The sequence below is a fragment of the Ambystoma mexicanum genome, chromosome 6q (genome assembly GCF_040938575.1).
Source record: "Ambystoma mexicanum isolate Mex_15411 chromosome 6q, UKY_AmexF1_1, whole genome shotgun sequence".
Classification (NCBI taxonomy): domain Eukaryota; kingdom Metazoa; phylum Chordata; class Amphibia; order Caudata; family Ambystomatidae; genus Ambystoma; species Ambystoma mexicanum.
Window position 1 is genome coordinate 271641401 of NC_090937.1, and position 25755 is coordinate 271667155.

Here is a 25755-nt window from a genome sequence, read left to right on the forward strand (position 1 = left end):
CGGACGCCCCTTCGGAGCAGCGGAGGCAAGGGCGCCTCCAAAGGTTCCGGCGGCGGTTTCTCCACCTACCGTCAAGCGGCCCGCTCGTCGTCTCAGGAGGCCTACAGAGGACGAGGCAAGTCTGGCGGACCCCGCCATCGTCGCCAAGGAGGTCAAGGCGGCAAAGCCTCGTCGAAACAGGATTGAACCGACCGTGGGGTCGGGCCCCCACCGATGCACCCCGGTGGGAGGCCGGCTGGCGAGCTTCGTCAGCGTGTGGGAGTCCATCTCCACCGACCGTTGGGTGCTGGACGCTTTAGCCCGGGGCCATGCGCTCGAGTTTCAAAGAAGGTGCCCGCGCTTCCCCCCCGTGGCCAGAAAAGAGCTTCACGTCCCTCAGCTTCTCCTGGAGGCAAGGGCGATGCTCAGGAAGGGTGCCATCGAACTCGTCCCAAAGAGGCTTCGGGGCTCCGGAGTTTACTCGAGATACTTCCTCGTGAAGAAGAAGACAGGAGGATGGCGCCCCATCCTAGACCTGCGACGTCTGAACAAATTCATCAAGGCGCAGAAGTTCCGGATGGTCACCCTCCAGCACGTCCTGGGTCACTTCCATATTTCCATCCTAAAGGGGCACCGAAAATTCCTCAGGTTTGTGGTCCAAGGGCGTCACTACCAGTTCAAAGCCCTCCCCTTCGGACTAGGGTCGGCACCCAGGGTATTCACCAAGTGCCTTGCACCGGTGGTGGCGCAGCTGCGCCGCGAGGGGATCCACGTCTACCCCTACCTGGACGACTGGCTCATCCGGGCCAAGACGAGGGAGCTCGCCGTGGAGCACACGGCAAGGACCGTCCAACTTCTCACGGACCTGGGATTCTCCGTGAACTACGCCAAGTCCCACCTGGTACCCGCGCAAAACGCACTGTTTCTGGGAGCGAAGCTCGACACAGTGTCCCTTCTGGCCTCCCCGTCGGAGGAAAGGACCAAGTCCATCCTTGCCAAGGTACAGCGGATGTTGGCTTCCGACGCGGCCAAGGTGAGGTCCATCAAGTCCCTCCTCGGAATGATGTCTTCTTGCATCTACCTCATTCTCATGTGCAGGCTCCGGATGCGCCCGTTGCAGGAGTTCCTGGACGCGTGCTGGATCCAAACGACGGGCGGCTTCGAGGAGAGGATCACACTCGACCAGAGTTTCCGCCGCGCGGTCCGGTGGTGGGCACCCGCGCGCATCTGACGGCGGGCATGGACTTCCAGACCCCAGACCACCAGGAGACAGTGACCATGGATGCCTCCCTGGAAGGGTGGGGAGCGCACACCGAAAATCTACACGCGAGAGGCCTTTGGCTCCCGACGGAGAAGTCCCTCCATATCAACGTCCTGGAGCTCCATGCAGTGTTCTGGGCCCTCAGGTCCTTCCTTCCGTCCCTCAAGGGCAAGGTGGTGAGGATCTTCACCGACAACACCACCACCATGTTTTACATCAGGAAACAGGGCGGAACCAGGTCCCCAGCACTGTCCAAGGAGACGCAGGACCTGTGGCATTGGGCCATCGCCCAAAGGATGTTTCTGGTGCCGTTTCATCTGGCAGGGATAAAAAACACCATCGCCGACTCACTCAGCAGGGAGCTGCGCTCGTGCCACGAGTGGGAACTACGGCAGGATCTAGTGGATCGCCTCTTCCGACGGTGGGGCACACCCCAGATCGACCTGTTTGCGACGGCGACGAACTCCAAGTGCCGGAGGTTCGCCAGCAGGTTTCCCCAGGCGAGGAGCATGGGCGATGCTTTCTCGTTCCCCTGGGAGGGCCTGTTCCTCTACGCGTTCCCTCCTTTGCCACTGCTAATCAGGCTCGTCAACCAGCTCAAGAGGTCACGGTGCAGGATGATCCTCGTCGCACCTGCGTGGCCGAGGCAGATATGGTTCCCGGACCTTCTGGACTTGTCAACGTCCCCGCCAATCAAGCTGCCGGTGGACGTGGATCTACTCTCCTGGGAAGGAGGCGCCATCCTCCACCACGACCCGAAATCGCTGAACTTGCAGGCCTGGCTCCTGCAGCGCTAGAGTTTGGAGGATACAACATACCGGCCGACTGCAGAGAGGTTCTTGCAAAGGCCAGGGCGTCCTCGACTCTTAAATGCTACGGACACAAATGGAAGAGGTTCTCTGTCTGGTGCCACGCACAGAAGATTAACCCTCTACGGATTACGGCTCCCCAGGTACTGCCGTACCTGCTGACGCTGGCCAAAGCTGGACTGGCACACGCGTTCATCAAGATTCATCTTGCTGCGATCTCCCGATACACCAGAACCACGGGGCGGGCGTCCTTGTGGTCTCATCGTCTGGTGAAAGAGTTCATGAAGGGACTGTTCAGATCGTTCCCGCCGGTGAAGGCTCCGGCCCCGGCGTGGGAGCTCAACGTGGTGCTGACCAAGCTCATGGGACCTCCGTTCGAGCCTCTGCACTCGGCCCCGTTGAAGTTTCTGTCGTGGAAAACAGCGTTTCTTGTGGCCATCACCTCCGCACGACGGGTGGGAGAGATCCAGGCCTTTTCCTGCAAGGCCCCGTACTTGACTTTTCACGACACGAGGGTACTGCTCAGGACGCACCCCTCCTTCATGCCCAAGGTACCGTCGGACTTCCATCTCAACGAACCCTTGGTGTTGCCTGTGTTCTTCCCGTCGCCTTCGTCGCCGGCTGAGAGGACTTTGCACTCGCTGGATGTGGCTAGAGCGCTGAAGTTCTACGTGGACCGCACGAAGTGTTTTCGGAAGACGTCACAACTCTTTGTGTACTTTGGACCTGTCAATCAGGGGAAGGCTCTCTCGAAGGCTTCCATTTCCAGATGGCTCTCCGGCTGTATCATGTACTGTCATCGGTTGGCAAACCGACCGCTGCCTGGCCGTCCGAGAGCCCATTCCACCAGAGCGATCGCAGCTACCACGGCGTTCCTTTCTGGTGTGCCCCTGCTGGACATATGTAGGGCTGCTACGTGGAGGTCGATGCACACCTTCACGAAATTCTACTGCGTCAATCGGGATTCCAGGGAGGAGTCCAGGGTCGGCCAAGCAGTGCTGCGCAACCTGTTCGCCTGAGGTGAGCCTGGTGAGGAGGTAAGATGCTTAATGTTGAGTTTGATGTAATGCTTAATGTTGAGCCTTTGCCACCTCCCGTGGTTGTGCATGTGTGTACTGCTATGTATTCTTTATTCATGAGCATGTGAATCCATGCCAGACCCCATGCTGGAGAAGGAACAAGTTACTTACCTGTAACTGTTGTTCTCCAGCATGGGTCTGGCATGGATTCACATGCGAACCCTCCCGCCTACCCCTCTGCGGCTCTTCACTTGGTCATACTGCCACTTCACGTGCTTCCAAAATCTGAAGATGGCTGCCAGAGGCGGTGCTTAGGTAGAGGGCAGTCATTGGCTGTGGTCAGTATGACGCAGAGACCAGTGATTGGTTACTACTACGAAAGACAGATCAGAAACGAAACTGATACTGTTTTTTTTTCTTTACCGAGGATTCCCAGCCTGACGACGGGGAATATTCATGAGCATGTGAATCCATGCCAGACCCATGCTGGAGAACAACAGTTACAGGTAAGTAACTTGTTCCATCCCACAGCCACAGATGGTACAACCAGAGGCGGGGTTATTGGCAAAAGGTCTCACTCTACTCCCCACGGCTAGACCGGGAATCCCAATGCAGAAGGACGTGGTGACGCTTGCTAAAAAAGGATGGCTCAAGCCACATTCTACCCAGCCTACCAATCAGCGTCTCAAAGCTAAGTTTAGGCAAATGGAAGCGGACCCCCTCTTGCTGTTGGCGGACCCCCAGCCAGACTTCTCAGTGATTGCGTCAGCATCAGTCTACTCTAAACCTCAATTTTCCTCGGCTACTTCAGCCTCTGCACTCCTGGGTAAGGAGGAGAAGATCCTGTAGGCGTTTGGAAAGAAAATCTATTCCAACGCTATTCTCCATCTGCTTCAGTCCAATGCGGATGCCATTCTGGCGTCAGTCAACCAGAGGCTCTGGAGAGAGATTGCCGTTTTCTTACCTAAACTCCCTGTACAGAGCCAGGCTTGCTTCACGGCTGGGCTAGCTGAAGCCAAAATAGTGGCACAGGACATCATGGAGTCCACAGTAGCTCACATTGATACCTCAGATCGTGCCATATGTATTGCTACTGACATGAAAAGGACGGCTTGGCTAAGGGTGACTAAGTTCATCCCTGATGTCCAGGAGCGTATACTGGACCTTTCTTTTGAGGGGGGCGATCTGTTCTATTCAACTACAGATGAGAAACTCGATAAGAAGAATAGTTTGCAGACTGCTAAGGCCTTATCGATCCTCACCAAGTCCCCCCTCCCTCCCCCCAAGGCATATAGCCAAGCGGACCAGCGCTCAGACAAGGGTCGGTCCTTTGGAGGCTTCAGGGGCATCCAGGAGAGACGGTCTAGACAACCGAACAGATCCCCGAGCCAGTACAGGCGCAAGCAGCGCAAGTCAACTCACAAGGGCTTTTTCCAGTCCCCCTCTTCAGCCCTAGCCTCAGAGGGCAAGAAAGCATGACACTGCCATCCGGATCCACAAGTCTCCGGTGGGGGGCAGGCTTGCCCTTCACGCTCACTGCTGGCGGGCAAGGTTCACAGACCCATGGATCCTCTCCATAGTATCCATGGGCTTCGGCTCCCTATCCCTCCCTCTGTCATGACCCATAGAACTTGCCCCTTCTGGACTTCCTGGTCCTTATCGCGACGGGGCTTGTATTCCTTGTTACTCCCAACATGGCCGTGCCAAGTGACTTGCTTCGCACCAGCCTTCACGTCGCACATGGCACGTTCTCTAAATTGGCCACGCCCCTGCGGCCCCGCGCGTCTCAACGCTATCATTAGGTAGTGACTTGACGTGTGTGTGCTGTTCGGCGAATCCATTATTCCTAGTTTCCTGGTTCCTTCTTCCTTCCTTTCACCCCTTCCCTCTAATTCTGCTCCCGGAATCCTCATCCCTAGCGACCGCTACCTTTTTCCTGGACATCCTGGAACTGCGACCTTCCCGGAACTCTGAATGCGCTCTGCAGCCGGAGGAGACTCGAGCGAGCCTATACAAGACCCGATCCGTGCACAAGAAGAATCCTCCCGCGGAACAGAGCAAGAAGCGATCCAAGGTGAGGCGGAGGGAGATTTACGACAGTTTGAGACGCCAAACGACAGACACTGATACTGCTATGGAGAAAGCAGTCCAGGACTTTATGCGTGGCATGCAAGAACTCACAATTGAAGTACAGAACTTAAAAGCTGAGAATGCTGCGTTAAAACCGCTTGTTTTGTCTCGCGACCCCTTTAACAAGGACAGTGTGTTACTGGGTGGAGTGGTAGACAAATATGATGGCTCGGCAAAATCCTTACGTGGATTCCTGGATTCCTGCTTGGTGCATTTTACTTTTAAGCCCTATTATTTTTCAACTTCCAGGGCGAAGGTGGGCTTCATAATCTCGCACCTCACAGGGAACGCACTGACCTGGGCCATTCCCTTAGTCAACTCAGGAGATGCCCTCCTGGATGATTATGATGGATTCATTCAGGCACTCAAGACTATGTTCAACCGCCCAGAACAGGTTTTTAGTGCTCAGGAACGGTTACTTGATTTCCGACAGGGATCTCAGGATATGCTAACGTACGTTACTAGATTCAAACAACTGGCCAAGGAAGTGGATTGGTCCTCAGAAGCAAGTTTCACTCTATTTTGCAGGGGTCTAAACGTGGATATTAAGGACGAATTAACGAGGGTGGCTTGTCCTAGCTCATTCCAGGCTCTTATGGATTTAGCCATGCAAATAGATTTCCGAATCCAGGAAAGAGAGGCTGAAAGAAGAAAGACCAAGATACCCTTTCAAAAGAATTCCCTTGAGACTTCTGTAAAAACCGATCCTGCCCCAACCCCTGACATAGATCCGGAACCCATGCAAATAGGAGCCTTCCGTGGGCCTATTTCCCCACAAGAAAGGATGAGAAGGATCCACACAGGCCTGTGCATGTATTGTTCCTCGGATAAACACCTTGATAGAGAATGCCCTCTAGCCCCTCCACGGCGTTCGGGAAACGCCAGCTCCCGATCCTAGATGGAGCGAGGTGTCGGGAGAGAGATGTTTGCTCCACATCAATTCCATCCTTGAACTCTCCTGGACAAAACAATTTGGTGATACTACAGGCCTTCGTGTCGCCCTCCAAGAACAAGACCTATCCCATTCTGGCCTTGTTGTACTGCGGAGCTATGGGAATTTTCATTGATCAAGACTGGGTTGTTAGTCATCATATTCCGTACGAGACACGAAACACCATGCAGCTGGTGGAAGCAATTGACGGAAGACCCCTCTCTTCAGGACCCATAAGCCTGCAGACTAAAGAGATCCAACTTTCCATAAACCATCATCAAGAGCGGATTACATTCGACATCATTAAGTCAGCCCATTACCCCATGGTTTTGGCTATGCCCTGGTTACAAAAGCACAATCCGTATATCAATTGGACAGCAGGATCATTATTCCTGGGCTCAGAGTTCTGTATGTCCCACTGTCTATCCCTGGATCCCTCCTCGACACCTCCTAAAGAACCACCAAGAGACCAAAAAACACCACTCATGGTTTCCAATATCATACAAGTTCCAGAGGCCTATCAGGGATATGCTGATGTATTTTCTACTGCCATAGTCCAAGCCTTACCCCCTCACAGGCCCGAAGACTGTGCCATAGATACAGATCCCTCAGCAGTAATTGCCTTCGGCAGAATGTTCATTCTTTCTGTTCATTCTTTCCGAACCTGAGAAAAAGGCCCTTCGGTAATACCTAGACACCAATCTTGAAAACGGCACCATAAAGACCCTCAATCTCCAGCGGGTGCTTCGTTCTTCGTTGCCTAGAAGGATACCAAGGAACTCAGACCTTGCCATGACTATCGAGGCTGAAATCAATGCACCCTCAAAGATCGGTACCCACTGCCCCTGATCTCGGATATCCTGGAAGCTGTGAGAGGTACCGTAATATTCACGAAGTTGGATCCCCGGGGTGCCTACCACTTAATCCGTGTCCGGGAAGGAGACGAATGGAAAACAGCCTTTAGAACACCCTTTGGTCACTATGGATATCTAGTCATGCCCTTTGGACTAGCTAATGCTCACGCAGTCTTTCAGCGTTTTATGGATAGGGTGTTCTCTGATATGTTGTTACACGTTCTTCATGCTTTAGAGGATCCTTGGAAAAAATCAATATGTCATCCAGATAGACAATGACGAAGAGGAACAACATATCAGAGAACACCCTATCCATAAAACGCTGAAAGACTGCGTGTTCATCCTCTAATCCGGTGGTTAAAAGACACTTGGCGGGCCTGACCAGGCTTTATCCACCTATCAAGAAACCACACCCAGTGTGGGACCTCAATGTGGTATTGGGCGCCCTGACCATAAACCATTTGAACCTATGGCGTCCGCGGACATCAGGCTAGTCACCATTAAGACGGCCTTCCTGGTGGGCCTTACCTCAGCATGCCCGATCAGTGAAATCCAGGCACAGGTGGCTTCAGAGCCCTATACTACTTTTCATAAGGACAAGGTGTTGCTTAGAACTCACCCTGATGTCCATTTACTGCTTTAAACAGATGGTTTTAATGACCCCTGCGCTGCTGCTACCATGTTGGCACACGAGGAAGAGTCACAGCAAATGGCTGCCACATTTCCTGTTTAATGGAAGCCTAGCAACCGCATTGCTCGAGCCGTGCTACCTATTGGCTTGCAGTGCTATTTCTTGAACGTAGCTCAGCCGGAAGGCGTGGGCCGGCTTCCCAACAGAAGGCACCCCTACAAAAGGCTCAGGCCTGTCTGTGCCACACAGCTGCTGGTCAGACCCCCTGCCCGTCCTCACCCCACCACCCCTACACGCACCACCTCTCGCACCACACTCATAGTGCGACTGGAAACGACTGCAGCTTGGGCAGATCACCCTCCTCACTTGAACTGCCGCGAACCTTGGCAACACTCCGACCCACAGACTCGCATTACGTTACGATCAAGTAAGTAATACCTCCACGTTTACGACAGCCATTGGTTCGCCACTGTAACACTATGATGTGAAGATGTACTAACATTTGCCCGAATAACGGCACGAGCGTGGACCCATCACACCTTTACTGCCACTATGAGTACTATTACGTTACTGGCCCTCTCATTTTGCCTTAACTGTTTTTCTTCCCAATATAAGGTAAACCTAAGCAATATTGTTTAAACAAGGATCCTAACGTTGGTTTGCCCCTACTATTATTTACAATAGGTGACGAAATAACCCAAATCCTGCATGCTAGGCAACATTGGTCTTTTTGCTTGTTGTTTACATAATTATACGTTTTGCTCTTTGTCTACAAAGTATTAGATATGTGCTTAACATAGATTATGGCAGCAAAGTATTCATGAAAGGTTAGCTTAGCATTGTTACTACACCTGCATTAACTAGCCACAAGCATAACTAACTTGTCCTAGACACTGTACTATCTCAACTACTACTGTTTTTGTACTGTATTCTGTACTGTATCTTTGAACTACCTTGAACTATAATTGCCCATTTTCGTATAAGCCATTAGCCAATCCACCTTTGTTACCTTTATGACAGCCATGTTGCCCTGTTCTTATATGGTTCCTCCCACACCCTTCCTCCCTGCCCTGTTCAAAGGCACACTTGATCTACCCGTGATAACACCCACCATAGCCACCACCCTCCCACCTGAAACTACAAGTAAGCGCTCAGGCCCTCACCCGCCCCATGCCCCTCTGACTTAGAAACCAACGGCTAGGACCCGCTCTTCACGCATCTCACCCAATCGCAATATGCACTTAGGAAGGCAAACCCACTACAAGCCGCTACTCAATACCACCCAATATCCCATGACACCAGGCACATCCGACAAGGATACCAATACCTCTAAAATTATGAAAAACAAACCTACCAACATACCCACCACTAGACAAAATCCATTGTGCCCTTATCAATGCACGGTCCTTACCAGCCCACGCCACAGAGATCGATGACCTCATTACAAACTTGGATCTTGATATTCTAGCCATCACTGAAACCTGGCTACACAAAGCTTCGGGGCCAGCCGTTTGCCAAACCCTCCCACCAGGATACACCATATACCGTCAAGAGAGACTCTCCAATAAAGGAGGTGGTGTTGCCCTCATCGTTCAGGAATCCTTTGATTCCAGACAGGTAAAATCGGCCACTGCTGAAAACTTCGATGCCCTCTCAGTCAAAATATCCCTTTCACATAATGACACAATAACACTACACATCGCCTACCATCCTCTAGGTGCCCCCATCGATTTTCAAGAGATCCTACTAGACCATCTAGGTGACAACCTCAAAAATAACTCAGGAGTAATTCTCCTAGAAGACTTTAATCTCCGGTTCAACGATCCCAAAGACAAGAAAGGCACATCTTTTGCCAAAGCTCTCCTTGATATGGGTTTCACCCAAAGAATTACTGACCCTACCCACACCAAAGGTCGTATTTTGTACTGGGTAGCTGATCACACACTCACAACTGTCCAGCGGACATCAGTTCTAATACACCACTACCATGGACGGACCACCATCTCCTACACTTCCACCTACCTGCCAGAGCCATAACCAATACTAGCCCACCAGTGCCACCAGCCATGTCCAGATCTAAACGACTCCTTACTAAAGACAGAATTCTACCTTATCTAGAAGTACCAGCGCTTAAATCCCTACGCTCCAACAACCCCACCGAGCTTGCAGAGCTCTATTGTGCTACTCTCAAAGAAGCAATAGATGCTATTGCCCCTTTACAGAACAAAAAATATAAGTCCATCAAACACGTCAATGCTTGGTTCACCCAAGAACTACGCGACCTAAGAGCCCTTAAACGTGCGGCGCTTACCGAATGGCAATCCTGCCCTTCAGAAGCCACACAACAGGCCTACAAAGTTACGGCTAAACAATACAAAAAAGCCATCAGTGTAGCCAAAGCATCATCCTACAACCTCTGAATTGACAATGCTAAATCACATTCCAGAGAACTGTTTGCTATATTCAAAGAACTTAGCATACCCCCTACCTCCACACAACAAACTGTGAAAGACCAGGCATGGTGTAACAATATTCAACATGCCATGCTAGACAAAATACAGACCCTCCAGAATAAAATTAAGGCTCACTTCAACACACTGCCTAAAAGCAAGGCCCCCAACACCAGGCCTATAGGCATTGGGTCATTACATGGCAACTCCTTGTTGAAAGACAACCTTAAGCCTTTTGCCTTAAAGAATATAACGGAATCGGAAGTCCTTAGGATAATGAAACATATCAAGCCATCACTCTGCAAGAGTGACATCTGCCCAGCCAGCCTGATCAAAGACTGTGCAGAGTCATTAGCGCCGTTTCTCACAGCTTTTATCAATGCCTCATTTGCCACAGGCATCGTCCCACCCTCCCTTAAGGAATCATGGGGGTGACCTCTGCTAAAAAAAAAAAAAACAGCTCTCGATCCTGACTCTCCTAATAATTACGGGTCAATTACCACTGTACCGTTCTTGCTAAAATTTCTAGGTAGGGCAGCATACTTACAGATTCAGTCCTATCTAGAATCGCACAACATCCAGGGAAAAAGGCAATCTGGTTTACGCCCATGTCATGGCACAGAGTCTGCTTTGCTAGACCTAAAGAATCAATTAGTCGAAACCATGGACAAAGGCAAGCCAGTTCTTTTCCTTGATCTGTCTACCGCCTTCGACTTGGTCGACTACAAGATACTATATAGACACTTCAGCGACGTGGCTGACTTCTCCCAGGAAGCCGCAGCCTGGATCACACTTCCCCTCTTTAATGATCTGGAAGAGCATGACATTGCATTTACCAACTATGCCGATGACATACAAATTCTCCTCCCTCTCACCGGCTCCTACGAGCAAGACCTAAACACACTCACTGAGACTTATGCACTCATCCAGGCCTGGATGGCATCTAACGAACTATGTTTCAATGGGGATAAAACGGAAATCCTACTTGTAGATCCTAAGGAAATTTTGAACAAACTAGACAACCAATATAACACTTTCAGCATTTAGAGCACTGTAATTACGGCCTCAGCTGCTGTCAAAACATTAGGTGTGTACCTTGATTCCACTCTTATCAATGAAACGTCAAGTTAGCGCCATCTCCTCATCAGCAGCGCTCCCAACTAAAATCATTAATTCAGTAAAACCATACCTCTCCGCTAACAACTGCCTCAACATTGCCAGAGCCACCATCGGTGCCAAGCTGGATTACTGTAATGTTCTCCTCCAAGGCACACCATCCAAAAACCTTAACAGACTGCAAATCACACAAAACAACGCTCTCAGAGTTGCCTTAAGTATCCCGTGGAGAGAGCATATTTCGCAGGCCAGACGGGACGCCCACTGGCTCCCAGTTAGGGAGCGCATACTGTTCAAAACGCTCACTATCACCCACAAATGCCTCTCTCACTCAGCATCCCAATATCTGTCAGAACGTATCCACCAGGCACCCGCTAACAGACCCGAAAGGGTCCAATACTCACACCAGCTATCAGTCCCAACCTTCCAAAGAGCCAAAGCCGGAGGTACTAGCTTTCCGGCGCTAGCCCCAAAAAATTGGAACGCACTTCCACTCAAGCTCAGGAATGAAGCCTCCTTCACCACGTTCAGAAACGTTTTGAAGACACAGCTTTTCAATTAGATGCACTTGAGGGAGTTCCCCTGTAACCATGGAACATACCCACTGTATTACTGCTGTTGAACCCTGTAGGAAGTTCCCCTGTTACCACGGAACATACCCACTGTATTACTGCTGTTGAACCTTGTAATGCTTGCTTTCCTTCAATGTATCCCGTTATCCAAGTGAATCTTCTGTAATAGCGCCACTATGCCTCGGGGCCGCTGCACGCTATATAAGTGCAAATGAAAAAATAAATGAAATAAACGTTGTTCGCAGATCCCAAGGATGACGCTCAGAGGCTATTGCACTGTCTGGATGTGAGGCATGCACTGAGATACTACTTGGACAGGACCAAGAGCTTCCGCAAATCAGACGCCCTCTTTGTCACCTTTGGTGGGTCAAAGCCTGGCTGTCAAATCTCCATGGCTTCCATAGCAAGGTGGATAGTTACGACGATCAAGGAGGCCTACGAGGGGCAGCACATCCTCTTCCAGCAAATATACATGCCCACGCAATCCGAGCTAAAGCCACAGCGGTTGCTTTCCAGAGGCACGTCACGTGGCAGGTTATCAGCAAGGCAGCTGCGTGGGCTACGCCCTCTGCTTTCTGCAAGCACTACTGCTTGGATGCTGGCTCCAGGTCAGACGCAGCATTTGGTCAAGCAGTGTTAAGGAACTTGTTTTCTTAAGAGAGCACCTCTCCACTGTGGGGCTACATTCAGTTGTACTCGCCCATACAGTATCGAGGAAAGGGGACGGGTTGTAGGAGTAATTATGAGTTACTCACCGTAGTGACTAACATACTCCTAGCCCATAATCCCCTTTCCTCCATACGTCCCACCATCCTCCCCCTAATAAATCTGGTGTCATTAGGCCATGAGAATAATGTAAACGCGTCAAAGGGGACTGAGGAGTGGCGCCGCTGGGCGGAGTCGGGGGAGCGCATGCTCCCAGGGCTGCGGCCCCGCACGCATCTAAATTTAAAGGGGAAGGTGATTTTTCTGGTAAAAAAGGTTCCGTCACTAGCGAGGGACGCCCATACAGTACGGAGTAAAGGGGACTATGGACTAGGAGTATAATTTCTGCCCTATAACTAAGATGGGAGTAGTCTCAACTATCAAACAATAAACAAAACAGTCCTAGTGGAGTCTGTCAAATCAAAAATGGTCTATACTAACAAAAACCTAATTCCTGCCCTATCTATTGTACAAAAAGTGTAAAACTGAGAAAATGTATGCAAAAGTCAGTGTTCAAATGATAATGGGGCTGAACCAGCTCTCCTCCCTGCGTTAGGCCTCATGAGGTAAGGTGATCCTTGTAGGCAGGATGACACACTCTGGCTCCGCTTTCAACACAGTACACAGTTCACAACCGCGGATCGATGCCCACCTGGCCATGGTTATTTCCGCCCAGTCCCAGAGCCTTTTTTGGTGATTTCGGTATGTGGCCATTCAATGCCTTGTAACTTTTTTGTTACATGAGATATCTCAGCCAAATTCGGCTCCTTTTTTCCCCACATGTAGGCGGTCGTAACACCACCCAGGAATCCTGGGTTGCTGTAGGAGAGTGAGAGAAAATAAGCAAAAAGGGCGAAAATGTTGGGTTTTTCAAGAAATGCCAATAAAATGATGTACAAAGAAGCCTGTGGTTTTTTCCTTGTAAGAGCTAGGAACAAATGGTTTGCTGTGCTGAATTCCCCAACTTCCTGGCTTTCAAGAACAGGTTGAGTGGAAACGAAAAAAATATTTTGATGTGGTTATCAACTGTTTTGTGAGAGGTAGGCATTTTGGCCATTTTTGCCAATTGGACATGCATGGACGGAATGGAGGAAAAGGGTAGGAAAGCCGAATTGGAGGACAGAAAGGCATATATTTCCGAAAAGTAGACAAAATTCCAAGTTTAGGAAGGGGTGATTTGCGTAGGTCAGGCAACAACTAGGTAGGGGAAAATGCCATAGATTGGGGGAAAAGCGGGAAAATGACCGGAAAAAAGGTATGTGTTGGACATGGTTGGCTTGGTACACGGCATTGGCTTCTATGAATTTTGAGAAAAGCAATGCTCCGCTACATTCCCCCGACTCTTGCAGTTAGGAAAGCACACATTTTTTGTACTGTTTTACAAAACAAGCAATACCACAAGCCAAACACTGAGCCATGTTACACAGGAGTTTTATGCTCACGGCCTGAAAAGACGCACTTAGCATGTGTAAATCGGGAAAACCAATGTGGTGAGGAACGGCAAGCATACATTTTTTAAAAGAGCACAGGCAGACCTTTTCAAGGGTAGGTGACTTGTGCAGGTTACAAAAGTGTATGGTGCCTAAAGCAGCGACTAAATGTAGGTCACATTTGGGAAATGAAAGGGTTGTGTGACAAAGGGCACCAGCAAATGGGTCAAAACGTTATGAAAACCACAGAAACACAACAAATGTTATACCTTCCTGCGTTCCCACAGGTGTCCCGATGAAAAGGGTATCTCACATGTGTGGGTGCACCTACCTGGGCGCCAAGGGGCAAGCCTAAAACACAGGTAACCCCAAGTCTGTTTTGACACCTGAATTTCACACTTTCTCCAGACAAGCACAACATACAGGTATGGGCCTCAGATGTCCAAGCCACCAAGGAAAACAGGGAACCCCATGCATTTCCGAAAAGAGGACACCCGTGGGAATCCGCAGAGGTATGATTTGCGGAAATTGGCCCAGAATTTATTACCAAGACACCCCCGCAAAGTCCGTAATGTGGGAAAAAACCCATTTTCCGCACATTTCACTTGGCTCACCCATCAAAACACGCTGCCAACAACACATGGCCTATCGTCCCGCGTTCTCACAGGTGCCCCGATGAAAACGGCACCTCACATGTGTGGGTGCACCTACCTGGGCGCCAAGGGCAAAGCCTAAAACACAGGTAACCCCAAGTCTGTTTTGACACCTGAATTTCACACTTTCTCCAGACAAGCACAACATACAGATATGGGCCTCGGGTGTCCAAGCCACCAAGGAAAACAGGGAACCCCATGCATTTCCGAAAAGAGGACACCCGTGGGAATCTGCAGAGGTATGATTTGCGCATATCGGCCAGAATTTCTTACCCAGAAGCTCTGGCAAAGTCTGAAATGTGCCGAAAAACCCAAATTTTTCACTTTGTCGGGGGTTCTGGGTAAAACGTTCTGATCTGCTTCGCGCAAGTTGGACCTCTGTGGATTACTACTGGTGCCCTCTTTTCAGAAATGCATGGGGTTCCCAGTTTTCCTTGGTGGCTTGGACACCCTATGCCCAAATCTGTAGGTTATCTCCCCAAACCCTTTTGTGGTTATCAGTGGGTTAGCCTTTTCCCTTTGTGGCTAGAGTGGTGAACCCACACATGTGAGGTACCATTTTCGTTGGGACACCTGTGGGAACGCGGGAAAGTATGACATCTGTTGTTGACAGCGTGTTTCGGTGGTTGAGCAGAGTGAAATGTCTGGAAATTGTGTTTTTTACCCCCAATTTTGGAATTTGCCGGGGGTTCTGGGTAGTAGATTCTGGGCCGATTTGCGCAAGTCAGACCTCTGTGGATTCCCACGGGTGTCCTCTTTTGGGAAATGCATGGGGTTCCCTGTTTTGCTTGCTGGCTTCGACACCCTAGGCCCAAATCTGTAGGTTGCCCACATGAACAAAATGGGCTGCCCCGAAAGGCTTGGGGTTACCAGCGGGTTACCCTTTTCCTTTTGCGCCCCCAGTAGGTGCACCCACCCATGTGAGGTATTGTTTTTCGTCGGGACACCTGTGGGAGCGCGAGAAGGTATGACATCTGTTGTTGGCGATGTGTTTCGCTGAGTGGACACAGGGAAATGTCTCTGAAACTTGCTGGAAATGAAGATAATTCTCAGACATTTCGCTCTGGCCACCCACCGAAACACACCGCCAACAACACATGGCCTACCTTCCCGCGTCCCCACACTTGTCCCGATGAAAACGGTACCTCACATGTTTGAGTGAACCATGCATTTCCCAATAGAGGACACCCGTGGGAATCCACAGAGGTCTGACTTACGCAAATCGGCCCAGAATGTATTACCCAGAACCCCCGGCAAAGACCCACATGGGAAGAAGGGTGCCCAAGGCCAGGGATATTACCGCCGACTTTGCTGGAACCCTGGCTGCCCTGCGTTACAGCTTCTCCCCACCAAGGAGTCTCGGCAGTGTGCCAATACCTCCCCGAAGGGAAAAGCTGAAATGCAACTCAGCCGCAACTCCAGGACAGTTGGAGGTGATCTGCCTAGACGGGCCATTCCCACCCACACCACCAACAATCCAGCCCCAGTCTCACCCACCCCACTGACAGTGGGCCCTAACCATAGAATAATAAAAAATAGTACTCACATAACGTTGCAGCTGCTCGGGTAGAAAAAGCTGTAAACAAAACAAAAAACGTGTTACCTACGGTCACACCAGCAAAATGTAGCCCTCCCTGGGGGCAGATAAGGGGGGGGGGGGCTGTCCTGCACTCCTCCCTGGCCTCAGGCGTCCCTTCCTAGGAGCAGATATCTGGTCCCAGGGAGGGCTGCATTACATGGCACCCACTCCATTGCGGGTGGGGGGTGGGGATGTCAACGCCCCATCCCATTACAAAATTTCCCGTCCCTTTGGGGTGCCCCACAGCCCCCCTAAAATGCGTTCCACCATTTTCCATTTTTTTACAAAACTTGCCTTGGTGCAGAGGGGCACATTGGTGCCCAACCCTTACTACCCCACCCACTGGGGGGCCTGTCTCACAATTTTTGATGGCCCTCTCCCCCCCTCACCCCAAATGGATGGCGGGGGCACCTCATGCAGGCCTCCCTGGGCCTCCTACAAACGGCTTTGTGAGGTACACCCCCCCCCCATTTGGGGTGCGGGGAGAGGGACACCAAAAATGTGTGGGACATGCCCCCCAGTGGGTGGGGCAGTAAGGTTTGGGCACCCTGGGGCCAGATTGGCACACTGATGTGCCCCTCTGCGCCAAGGCAAGTTTTGTAAACAAAGTCAATAATTCAAAATGGCAGGCTGCCTTTTAGCGGGGGTGGAGGGGCCCCCTAAACCACTGTGGAATTTTCTAATGTGAAGGGGAGTGCACCTCTCCACCCCCACCCCAATTGGAGGGGCGGCCAATCTCATGTAGCCCTCCGCAGGGGCAGATAAGGGGGGCTGTCCTGCACTCCTCCCTGGGCTCAGGCGTCCGTTCCTAGGAGCAGATATCTGGTCCCAGGGAGGGCTGCATGACATGGCACCCACTCCATTGTGGGTGGGGGGGGAGGGGGTCAACACCCCATCCCATTGGAAAATGCCCCGACCCTTTGGGGTGCCCCACAGCCCCCCCTAAAAAGTGTTCCACTTTTTTCCTTTGGTAGCCCAACTCCCCTTGGTGCAGAGAGGCACATTGTTGTGCCAATCTGGCCCTGGGGTGCCCAAACCTTACTGTCCCACCCACTGGGGGGAAGGTCCCACCATTTTTCGGGGCCCTCTCCCCTCCTCACCCCAAATGGGTGGCGGGGGCACCTCATGGAGGCCTCCCTGGGCCTCCTACAAACGGCTGTGTGAGGTACACCCCCCTCCATTTGGGGTGGGGGAAGAGAGGGTCCCCAAAAATGGTGGGGCAGTAAGGTTTGGGCACCCTGGTGCCAGATTGGCACACCAATGTGCCCCTCTGCGCCAAGGCAAGTTTCGTAAAGAAAGGAAAAAAATGGAAAAGGTACACTACACTTTAGGGCAGGCTGAGGGGCACCCTAAACTGCCAGGTAATTTTCTAAAGTACTGAGGGGTGACCCTCTACCCCCCACACCAAATGCAGGGGGGGCATCTCATTCAGCCCTCCCTGGGGGCAGATAAAAGTGGGGCATCTCATGCAACCCCTCCTGGGATCAGATGCCCCTTCCTAGGAGCAGATATCTGCCCACAGGGAGGGCTACAAGGGGTGCCCCCATTTCCCCTTGGAGTGAGGGGGAGAGGGCCACCCCCCATTTCTGTAAAATATATCCCTGGTGGCTAGTGGCCCCCCAATCCCACCCAAAATTCCCTTTTGTTATTTTCATTTTTTTGTTTTTTTTTGTTTTGCCCTCTTCCCTGGGGGCAGGTGATCAGCCATCTGCCCCCAGGGGGGCCTAACCTGCAGGCCCCATCCTTTGGGGGCCTGCACAATAATTCCTGTTAGCCCTCCCCCCATCCCCCAATTGGATGGGGGGCCACCTCATGTACTCCTGCCTAGGGCCATAAAGCTGCCCCCAGGGAGGGCTACAAGGGGTGGCCCCCCTTTCCACTTGGTGTGGGAGGGGGAGGGCCACCACCATTTCATGGGGGCAAAAAAATCCCAGGCCCCCCACCCGCACCCCGTCCCCATTTTATTTATTTATTTTTTTGCTCCCTTCCCAGGGGGCAGATGATCAGCCATCTGCCCCCAGGGTTGTGCACATATGTGCCCCCATGCTTTGGGGGCCGGGGGGAGAGGGCTGCTTACTGTAAGCAGCCCCCCCCCACATCACAAACGTATCCCTTGTGGTCCAGTGGGTTGCTGGTCACGGATCGAGCGCTCTGCGCCGATCCGTGACCAGCAATGCCTCATGTTTATGGTGTCATTGGAAAGGGGAGTATCTCCCCTTTCCAACAACACCACATTTGCCAATATCCCTGGTGGCTAGTGGAGGAGTCAGAAGACAGCGAAACAGTCCTCTGACATCAGCTTGCCTGAAGGTGAGCCTTATCCTCCTCTCATTGTTTGCATTGTAATGCATGGATGTGTCTATTCTAGCAGCATGTGAATCTATGAAAGATCCAATGCTGGAGAAGTAATAGGTTACGTACCTCCTGTTCTTCAGAATTGGTATCTTTCATAGATTCACATGCTACTCTCACTTGTGATGAATCTGTAGTGATTCCCCCATAAACCTCAGCCTGGGGCCTTCCTCATGTGGCCAGGGAAAGGCAGACGCTTCCTGATCCTGACCCAAGGGGTGGAGTTTTGTGGGAAGATCACAAATATATTTATGGTATATTGTAAAGTGGAAAGAGTAAAGAAAACAAACTCAGAATAAGCAACCTTAAGTGCCGAACTGTTGTTAACGTACAAAGGCAAGCTTATAAATCTTATAAATACCGAACCTTTGTACATTTCCAAAGGCAAGCTAATACATCTTATGAATGCCGAGCTGTTGCAGTCTTGCTAAAGTGGCTGATATTAAACCAAACGAGGTCCAGGAATGAATGTGGGAGTTTGGGAAAATACTAACAACCTGGTGGGGAGGTTGTACTAGGATCACAGGCATACCACCAATACCCAAGCCAAGAGACCTTGAGAAACTGGCAATATCAGTCCAACTAAGGTTGCCAAACTCAAGGGGGGAATGGTGAGAAGCCCCAAGGTTATAAAGGTTGCCCCTCAGGTTCGGGGATACCCATCATTGTGGTTGATGTAGATTCACATTGCTACAGTCAAAATAGAAGCAGGAAAAGACTTGATCCTGAACATTATTTTATGTATTGATGCACAGGGGAAAGAAAGTTGGCAAACACGCTGCCTTCTGGAGGTGGTTATCCAGAGGGAGATGAGCATCGTTTGTGGAGAGGTCCTGATGAGGATCAATGAGATCAATGTGAATGCACTATTCCCTGAAAGCTGTTAACATGTTTTTGCTAAAGAAGGCCATTGAAGTTGTTGTTATTCTAATATGAAAGTTGCCATTGAAGCACTTATCTGTTTAGGTTCTGACGAAGTCGACAGGCAGGCGAGGGGTAGACCCGTAGGGCAAGAGGTGATTGCCCAGAAGAAACCTGGTGAAAGCTTACATCAGGTAGTAGAAGGAGCTGAAGAGAGGTACTATTGGCAAGCAGCATATTAAGTTGTGACATTTGGGGAAGAATTGTGAAAGTTGATTGAGGAAAAGTTACAATTCTTCCTGCAGTCATTCTTGAAGCAGACCATTCTAAGCAGACCATTGTTGTTGCCAAAGGTGTGAAGGAGTTCTCATTTCAGGAGGTATGAGAGGTTACGACTTTGACAAATTATTTCATTGAAACAACTGTACTTTGTGTTAAAGTCAGATTACCTTGGTTTTCCTTTGAACTGTGAAGAAAACCCTTTTTTGGATCTGGGGTGTAGAGGGGGTTGCCCAGTCCATGACAAGAGACTTTGATTATACTGTTACCCAGGTTATATGTTGTATACAATTGTTGAATTGAGTTGCCATATTATTCCTTTTTATTTATCTTGTTGTACACGTGTGAGGGTTAGAGATCACTTGGTTACAGTGTTCCCTTTTAGTTTACTGTAGGCAGAGAAATCCACTTTAGGGTAGGGATAGTTAAGCGTTTATTCAACCTGTTTTTTTAAATAAAATGGCAGAAGTTAAAAACTCTTTACAAAACTGTCCACCTCACATTTCTGACCCCTCACGCCCTCCAACCCCACCTATGGCTCATCTTTGCACATTTTGTCGTGCTTTGTAGATGGCCTCAAGGGGTGGAGCTATACAAGACAATCTTGGCGGAAGGGTAAATGGCCCAAAAAATATTGAGAACACTAAAGTGACTGTAGTTTGTCTTTCTTATAAAACTGCTTTAATGTTAACAAGGATTCCCAGTCTGACGACGGGGTATATTCTAACAGCATGTGAATCTATGAAAGATACCAATGCTGGAGCACAGTGGTTACAGATAAATAAGCTATTCCTTCCCGCCTTTTTTCTATTCCTAGGTCCATCATTAGCAACTAGGAGGTGGACGGGTCAGAAATGAGAGACTGACACAAAGTAGTAGTTTCCTCCGCTTTTGGCATATTTATTAAAATCAAAAGGGGCTGGGATAAACGCCTATCTGTTTTTATCCTAACCAAAATGTTCCTACCTAACAAACTAAAAGCTAAAGGAAGATGCCCAAAAGTATCTGACCCTCAAACTAGTACATACAATCAAAGTGCATAAGGTAAATATGTCTGTTTTTAGTTGAACAAAAAAGTGCAAAAGTTCAAACACAGATTTCCCATAAAGCAGTCCTTGTGACGAAGGTTTGATTCCCTTCCCCTGAGTCAATTCAAGAAGCATTTTGCAAGAGTACTGTTTCAAAAATGTTCTATTCTGTTCAATTAAAAAGGTTTCTTTCATCCAACCCTCCTTTCAAATGGGTAACAAAAATGGCTCTTCCACAAAACAATTGTTCAAAACCAAAGCACCTGTTTCTTCCACAAAGTGGTTTTTTTCCAAGTAGCAAGAATGATTATTTAGAAAAATGTCACAGCCCTTCTTTGTCAGGCCAGCACACCAAATGTTTCTTGTTACACAATATCTAGTCAAAAGGACTAAGTAATGATAAGGTAAATATCTCCTTTCTTCAGCACTCTTCATAACAACAAGGTTTTCTACTTGAAGACAACTGTTCCTTTCCTTGTTCACTCGCCTGTCAGGAATGGTTTCCACTTCACACACAACCTTCTTTCCACTTCACACACAAATGTTTCCTATTTGAAAGCAACTAACGTTTCCTTTCCTGGCCTCCTCACCTGCCAGGAATGGACTTCAACTTCATGCAATCTGTTTCTCTGCTGGTTTACTTGCCTGCCAGGAATGTTTTTAATTTACCACAATTCCCAATGGTTTCTCCGCTTGTGGCAATGGCAATGTGGGTTGCAGGTTCCCCAAACTGGTATCCCTTGTGAGGAGAATTGTACCCTGTTTGCCCTTCTTTCTCTGCATTATAGGCTCTTGGCTGATGGCAATGTGGGCTCCATGTTTCCCCAAACTGGTATCCCTTGTGAGAAGAATTGTACCGTGTTTGCCCTTCTTTCTTTGCTTTATAGGCTCTTGGCTGATAGCAGTGCAGGTTCCAGGTTTCCTCAAACTGGTATCTCATGTGAGGAGAATTTTACCCTGCTTTCCCTTCTTGTCTACTTAGTTGGGTTTCCCAATTGTCTTTAAGTCTTAAGTGTCCTATGCAGATTTCCCCAGGGTTACGTCGCTCTCTAGGTAAACTCACCGGCTTCCTTCGTTGTCTCCAGGTGTTTTCATGGGGCAGTGTTGTGGTCTCAATGTAGGTGGACCCTCGGGTCACTTTCAGACCCTCTGTGGTCTGCCAGCACTGTTGACAGCTCTCCAGTGGTTGCTTCTGCGTATGTGGAACTTCCTGGAAGCCCACAAGGCTCCACCGGGTCTTCAGGTACACCAGTCTGCTGGAGCAGTCCTCCGTCACACAGGAGAACTTCTCCCTCTCCGCTGGGTTTCTTGCCCCCCAGCTTCCTTCCAAGCCTCCGCTTCCCACTGCATACACTCTGACGAATCCCGCAACTTCTTCTCCGACTGCGACCCTTGCTGTGGCCTCCGCTTTGGCTTTGACTTCTGCTGCTTCTGCCGCTCTCCTTCTCCTTCATCTGCCTCTCAGCTGCGACTGGGCTTTATATTTAAATGTCCCACTCAGCTGTTAAAAATTGCAACAACTAGACCGCAGTCTACTTAACATCAGCAGTAATCCTCATCAACTCTTCCCTCCTCTTCCTCGTCCCAGTACTATAGGCATTCCTGGCATTGAAGTCCATAATGTTTTCTAGGTTTCCCAAAGTCACTTGGTTTCAACTGATGGTTAGAGGAAACAGAAGATGTCATATGAGCATTATGTGCAACAACATTAAGTTTATGATTTTTACCAAAGACAGAACCATTACAGTTAAAGGGTACCACATATGATCCACATACTCCGGAAGCGGAAACCCTATTCTGTTTAGATGGTTTCTCATGTATTTTCTTTCAGGCTCTCACATAGTGGGTTTGGTGTAGTGGCAGCATGCCATCAGGTATTTGGGGATTGTAGGATCTTCATCACCACAAAAGAACGAATACCATGTCCCTCCCAAGGGAGTCACCACTACTCCTGGACAGCTATCTCTTCTCATGTGATCCTCCCTCATAATACCACCCCCAGGGTCTAGCGCATTTTTCCGCTGCCTTCCCCATGACAAATGGGAGGAGACATTAGGCTGGGGATCAGTGATGACTGCACAGGATTCATTAGAGTTTTCTGGGAGACTTGGAGTGGGAACTGCTGGACTAAAATCATGGCCCTATGAGAGCCCTGTTTGCTTGTTGCTCCTGTTAAAGCAATTACAGCTCAATGGGGGACGATGGGATTGACAGGGGTAGCAGTTGGGCTTGGTAAGCAATAAATCAAATCATGGTAGTTAAATATGTCTTAATATGAAGTGTCCATTAGCTTAACATCAACTTCACAGCTGTGACTTTTGCTTTATTTGGTGTATCTGTGCTCTCAATGAAAGTCAATCATTATTTATGTTGCCTTTTAGGTAATCTTCGATGGCGAAGAGGCTGTGGATGATGGTGGGGTCACAAAAGAATTTTTCTTGTTGCTGCTGAAAGAACTGCTGAACCCAATCTATGGAATGTTTACATGCTATCCTGATTCCAATCTACTCTGGTTTTCAGACACCGTGAGTTAGTAAAAAGGGAGATTTGACTGTCATGAATGTATGAATAATGGAAATGGGTTTCCTTTTCTAGTTTGTGCCGCTTTTTCAGTTGCAGTAGACTCCAACAGTCTGCCTTCATTAGTTCTGACCACTTTTAGTGTGTGCATGTTGAAAACACTCTGCTTTTGCAGGACTTCTCTTTTTGATGATCACCATAAGTGCTCCTTCACTCTGCCCTGTAACTTCACATACTACTTTTCCTCCCACACACTACTGTAGTACCTGTTAGGTAGAATTCTCTGTAAGGCTAATTTCCCAAACCTAGTGAGTCCCCCAGTAGCTTTGCTGGATTTTTGGGGTTTATTTTTTTCTCTCCTGCTAAGAGTGAGATTCTTTTGCTCCCACTCTTAGACATGATTTGAGGTGTTCCTTTAACTTTCCATGTGTTTTATGGGCTATGGGGTCTTTTACTCCATAGGGTCTCATGTGTTTTTTGATGTGGGTTACACAGCACCCTCCGTGCCTTAACCCAGGGGTGTCGTAGCGACCCCCCAACATAGACTCCATACCCTGGGACTGACTACTGTCTCCCAGGGCATGTAAAGTCACCATTGGCTTTGCTAGTCCCAAATTATGAACAGAAACCAGTACAAACCATCATAATGTGGACGTACTGGTCGGGGCAATTCGATTGCCCCAGGGTCTGTTGTTTGAGGGGGCACGTCTCCGTCCCCCCTGATCGAGTATTGGCTGGTGGCAGTGGATACTACTTTTTATATTCGACCGCGAATATATCTCTATGGGATTTTCCCATTGTTCGAGGCTACCAACTTTAATTATTTAATTCTTATAGCCTCGAACATACCGCCGGTTTATTTATTTAATATTAATTCGCCGGTTGGTATTTTTTGCCAGAACTCGATTCTAAAATGGCGTTTGTGTTCTCTTCTGTGACTCCAACCCAAGTCGAGCCCTTTGTTCCACATTTTGGCGAGCTTCTCCACAGAAGCCTCCAAAAGTGGTGCCACTCTGTCTGGGTACCACAGGGGATGTGGGAGGGGGTTTAAGCACCCTGGACTGAATTACCTTGGTAACTCAAGTCGCACTCTTGTGTGATTGGCCCAAGTGGTGAGCCGGCCGGCTCACCACTTAGCATGTTTGATTGACAGCTAGACTGAGTGAATGGGGGTGTGCTGCATAAAAGCAGGGCTTTGGGGACTGGAACTTCAGAAGTCACCACAGGACCTAAGAATCCGAGGAGGGAGAAGCTGAGCCGGCCTGCAACGACGACACCACCGGTGGAGCCCTGCTGAACCGTCTCACCACTTTTCCCAATGACAGAGGAGATCTCCAGCTTGGAGAGTCTTCTTCCTTTGACTGGTGGGGATAACCAGTCTACCTTCTTTTCGCCTTCCTGGAGCATCTCGTGGCTGCCTTGCCTGTGCCAAGCACCCCGGCAACCGGGATACCACGTTTTCACCACTACCGCGAACCGAAAGGGTAGTACCTTTGTACCGGAGAACTCCGCGGCTGGTTCCTTCCCTGGCAGTGCAACGACCTTCATCTTTCCTCCATGACGAGATCTTCTCTTCCTCTGGACGACACTGTGATTTGCACCCGCTGCCAGGAACAACTGCCCCCGCTGGAGGATCCTCTCCATTTAAGGTACCGTGTTCCACCTGGCTTCCCTTGCAACCGATTGAATGGGGTGTATTAAATCCTCGTCTTTCAAACCTGGATTAGCCTGGGACACCTTAGCTAACTTTTCTGCACTGAACTAAACCTTTTTCGAACTACCTCCACAAACTTCGAAGACTCTGTGTAACTGTCTGATCTTAGGCATCGTCCGCCTGGCTCCCTTGAAAGTGGGCCTGGCACCTAAACTTCCTTGCTCATCAGTAGACTGTGCCTTCCTAACTTGCTGTGGTTCTTTAAAAAGTGTTTAGTGTGTATGCTTCCATAATTCTGCTTTTCCCTCCCTTTTTAATTAACTTGTTGGAGTACCATCGAACGTTAAGCTCTCACCTCGGTCTGGAAATAAGTGGTGTTAACTAAGACTTGTCCAACAAGTAATCAGGGATGTACATATGATAATAGTGATTGTGTTTTGAACTTATCTTACCAATTTAGTGCTAGTGTGTTTTATAAGTGTGTGTTAAATAAATAATTATATACTTTTACACCCAAGCTCTGGTCAGTGTTTGCTTGTGCTACTGTATTTCTGTACCTATTTTGTATGCTCTGTATACTGCCTAACTCTTCTTGAGGGAAGTCTGACTGCTCAGCCACAGCTACCAAGTGAATCTGTGTGGTACAAACTGCTACCAAGTGGGTTTACTGCCAAACACCTGTAGTCTTAAATCTTTTGCAGTGGTCCCTAAGGGAACTGCACAGGTTTCTGCCTAACAGTACCTGAAGGCTGGGTGCTTGGTTGCTTTCATATCTACAAACGTGTACTTGTTCTCAGTATACTAGTCTGAACCTTGCCACCCATGGCTTAACTCTTGACCCTATTTGAACACTTACTAACAGCCTGTCTTTCATTATCCCCAACTTTAAAGGTTGGCACCTGGGACTATATGTTAAAGGCAAAACCGGTCAGCCTTCCACCC

General features: G+C 49.4%; 1 protein-coding gene across 2 annotated transcripts in view; it reads left to right on the plus strand.

Moving 5' to 3' along the window:
• Positions 1 to 25755, plus strand: part of HERC3 (HECT and RLD domain containing E3 ubiquitin protein ligase 3) — a 1960519-nt gene that overhangs the window by 1623227 nt on the left and 311537 nt on the right. For both annotated transcript variants that reach the window (XM_069630741.1, XM_069630742.1), the window contains one exon: positions 23021 to 23164. In XM_069630741.1, the coding sequence (XP_069486842.1) occupies positions 23021 to 23164 (144 nt within the window). The remainder of the gene's footprint in view (positions 1 to 23020; positions 23165 to 25755) is intronic.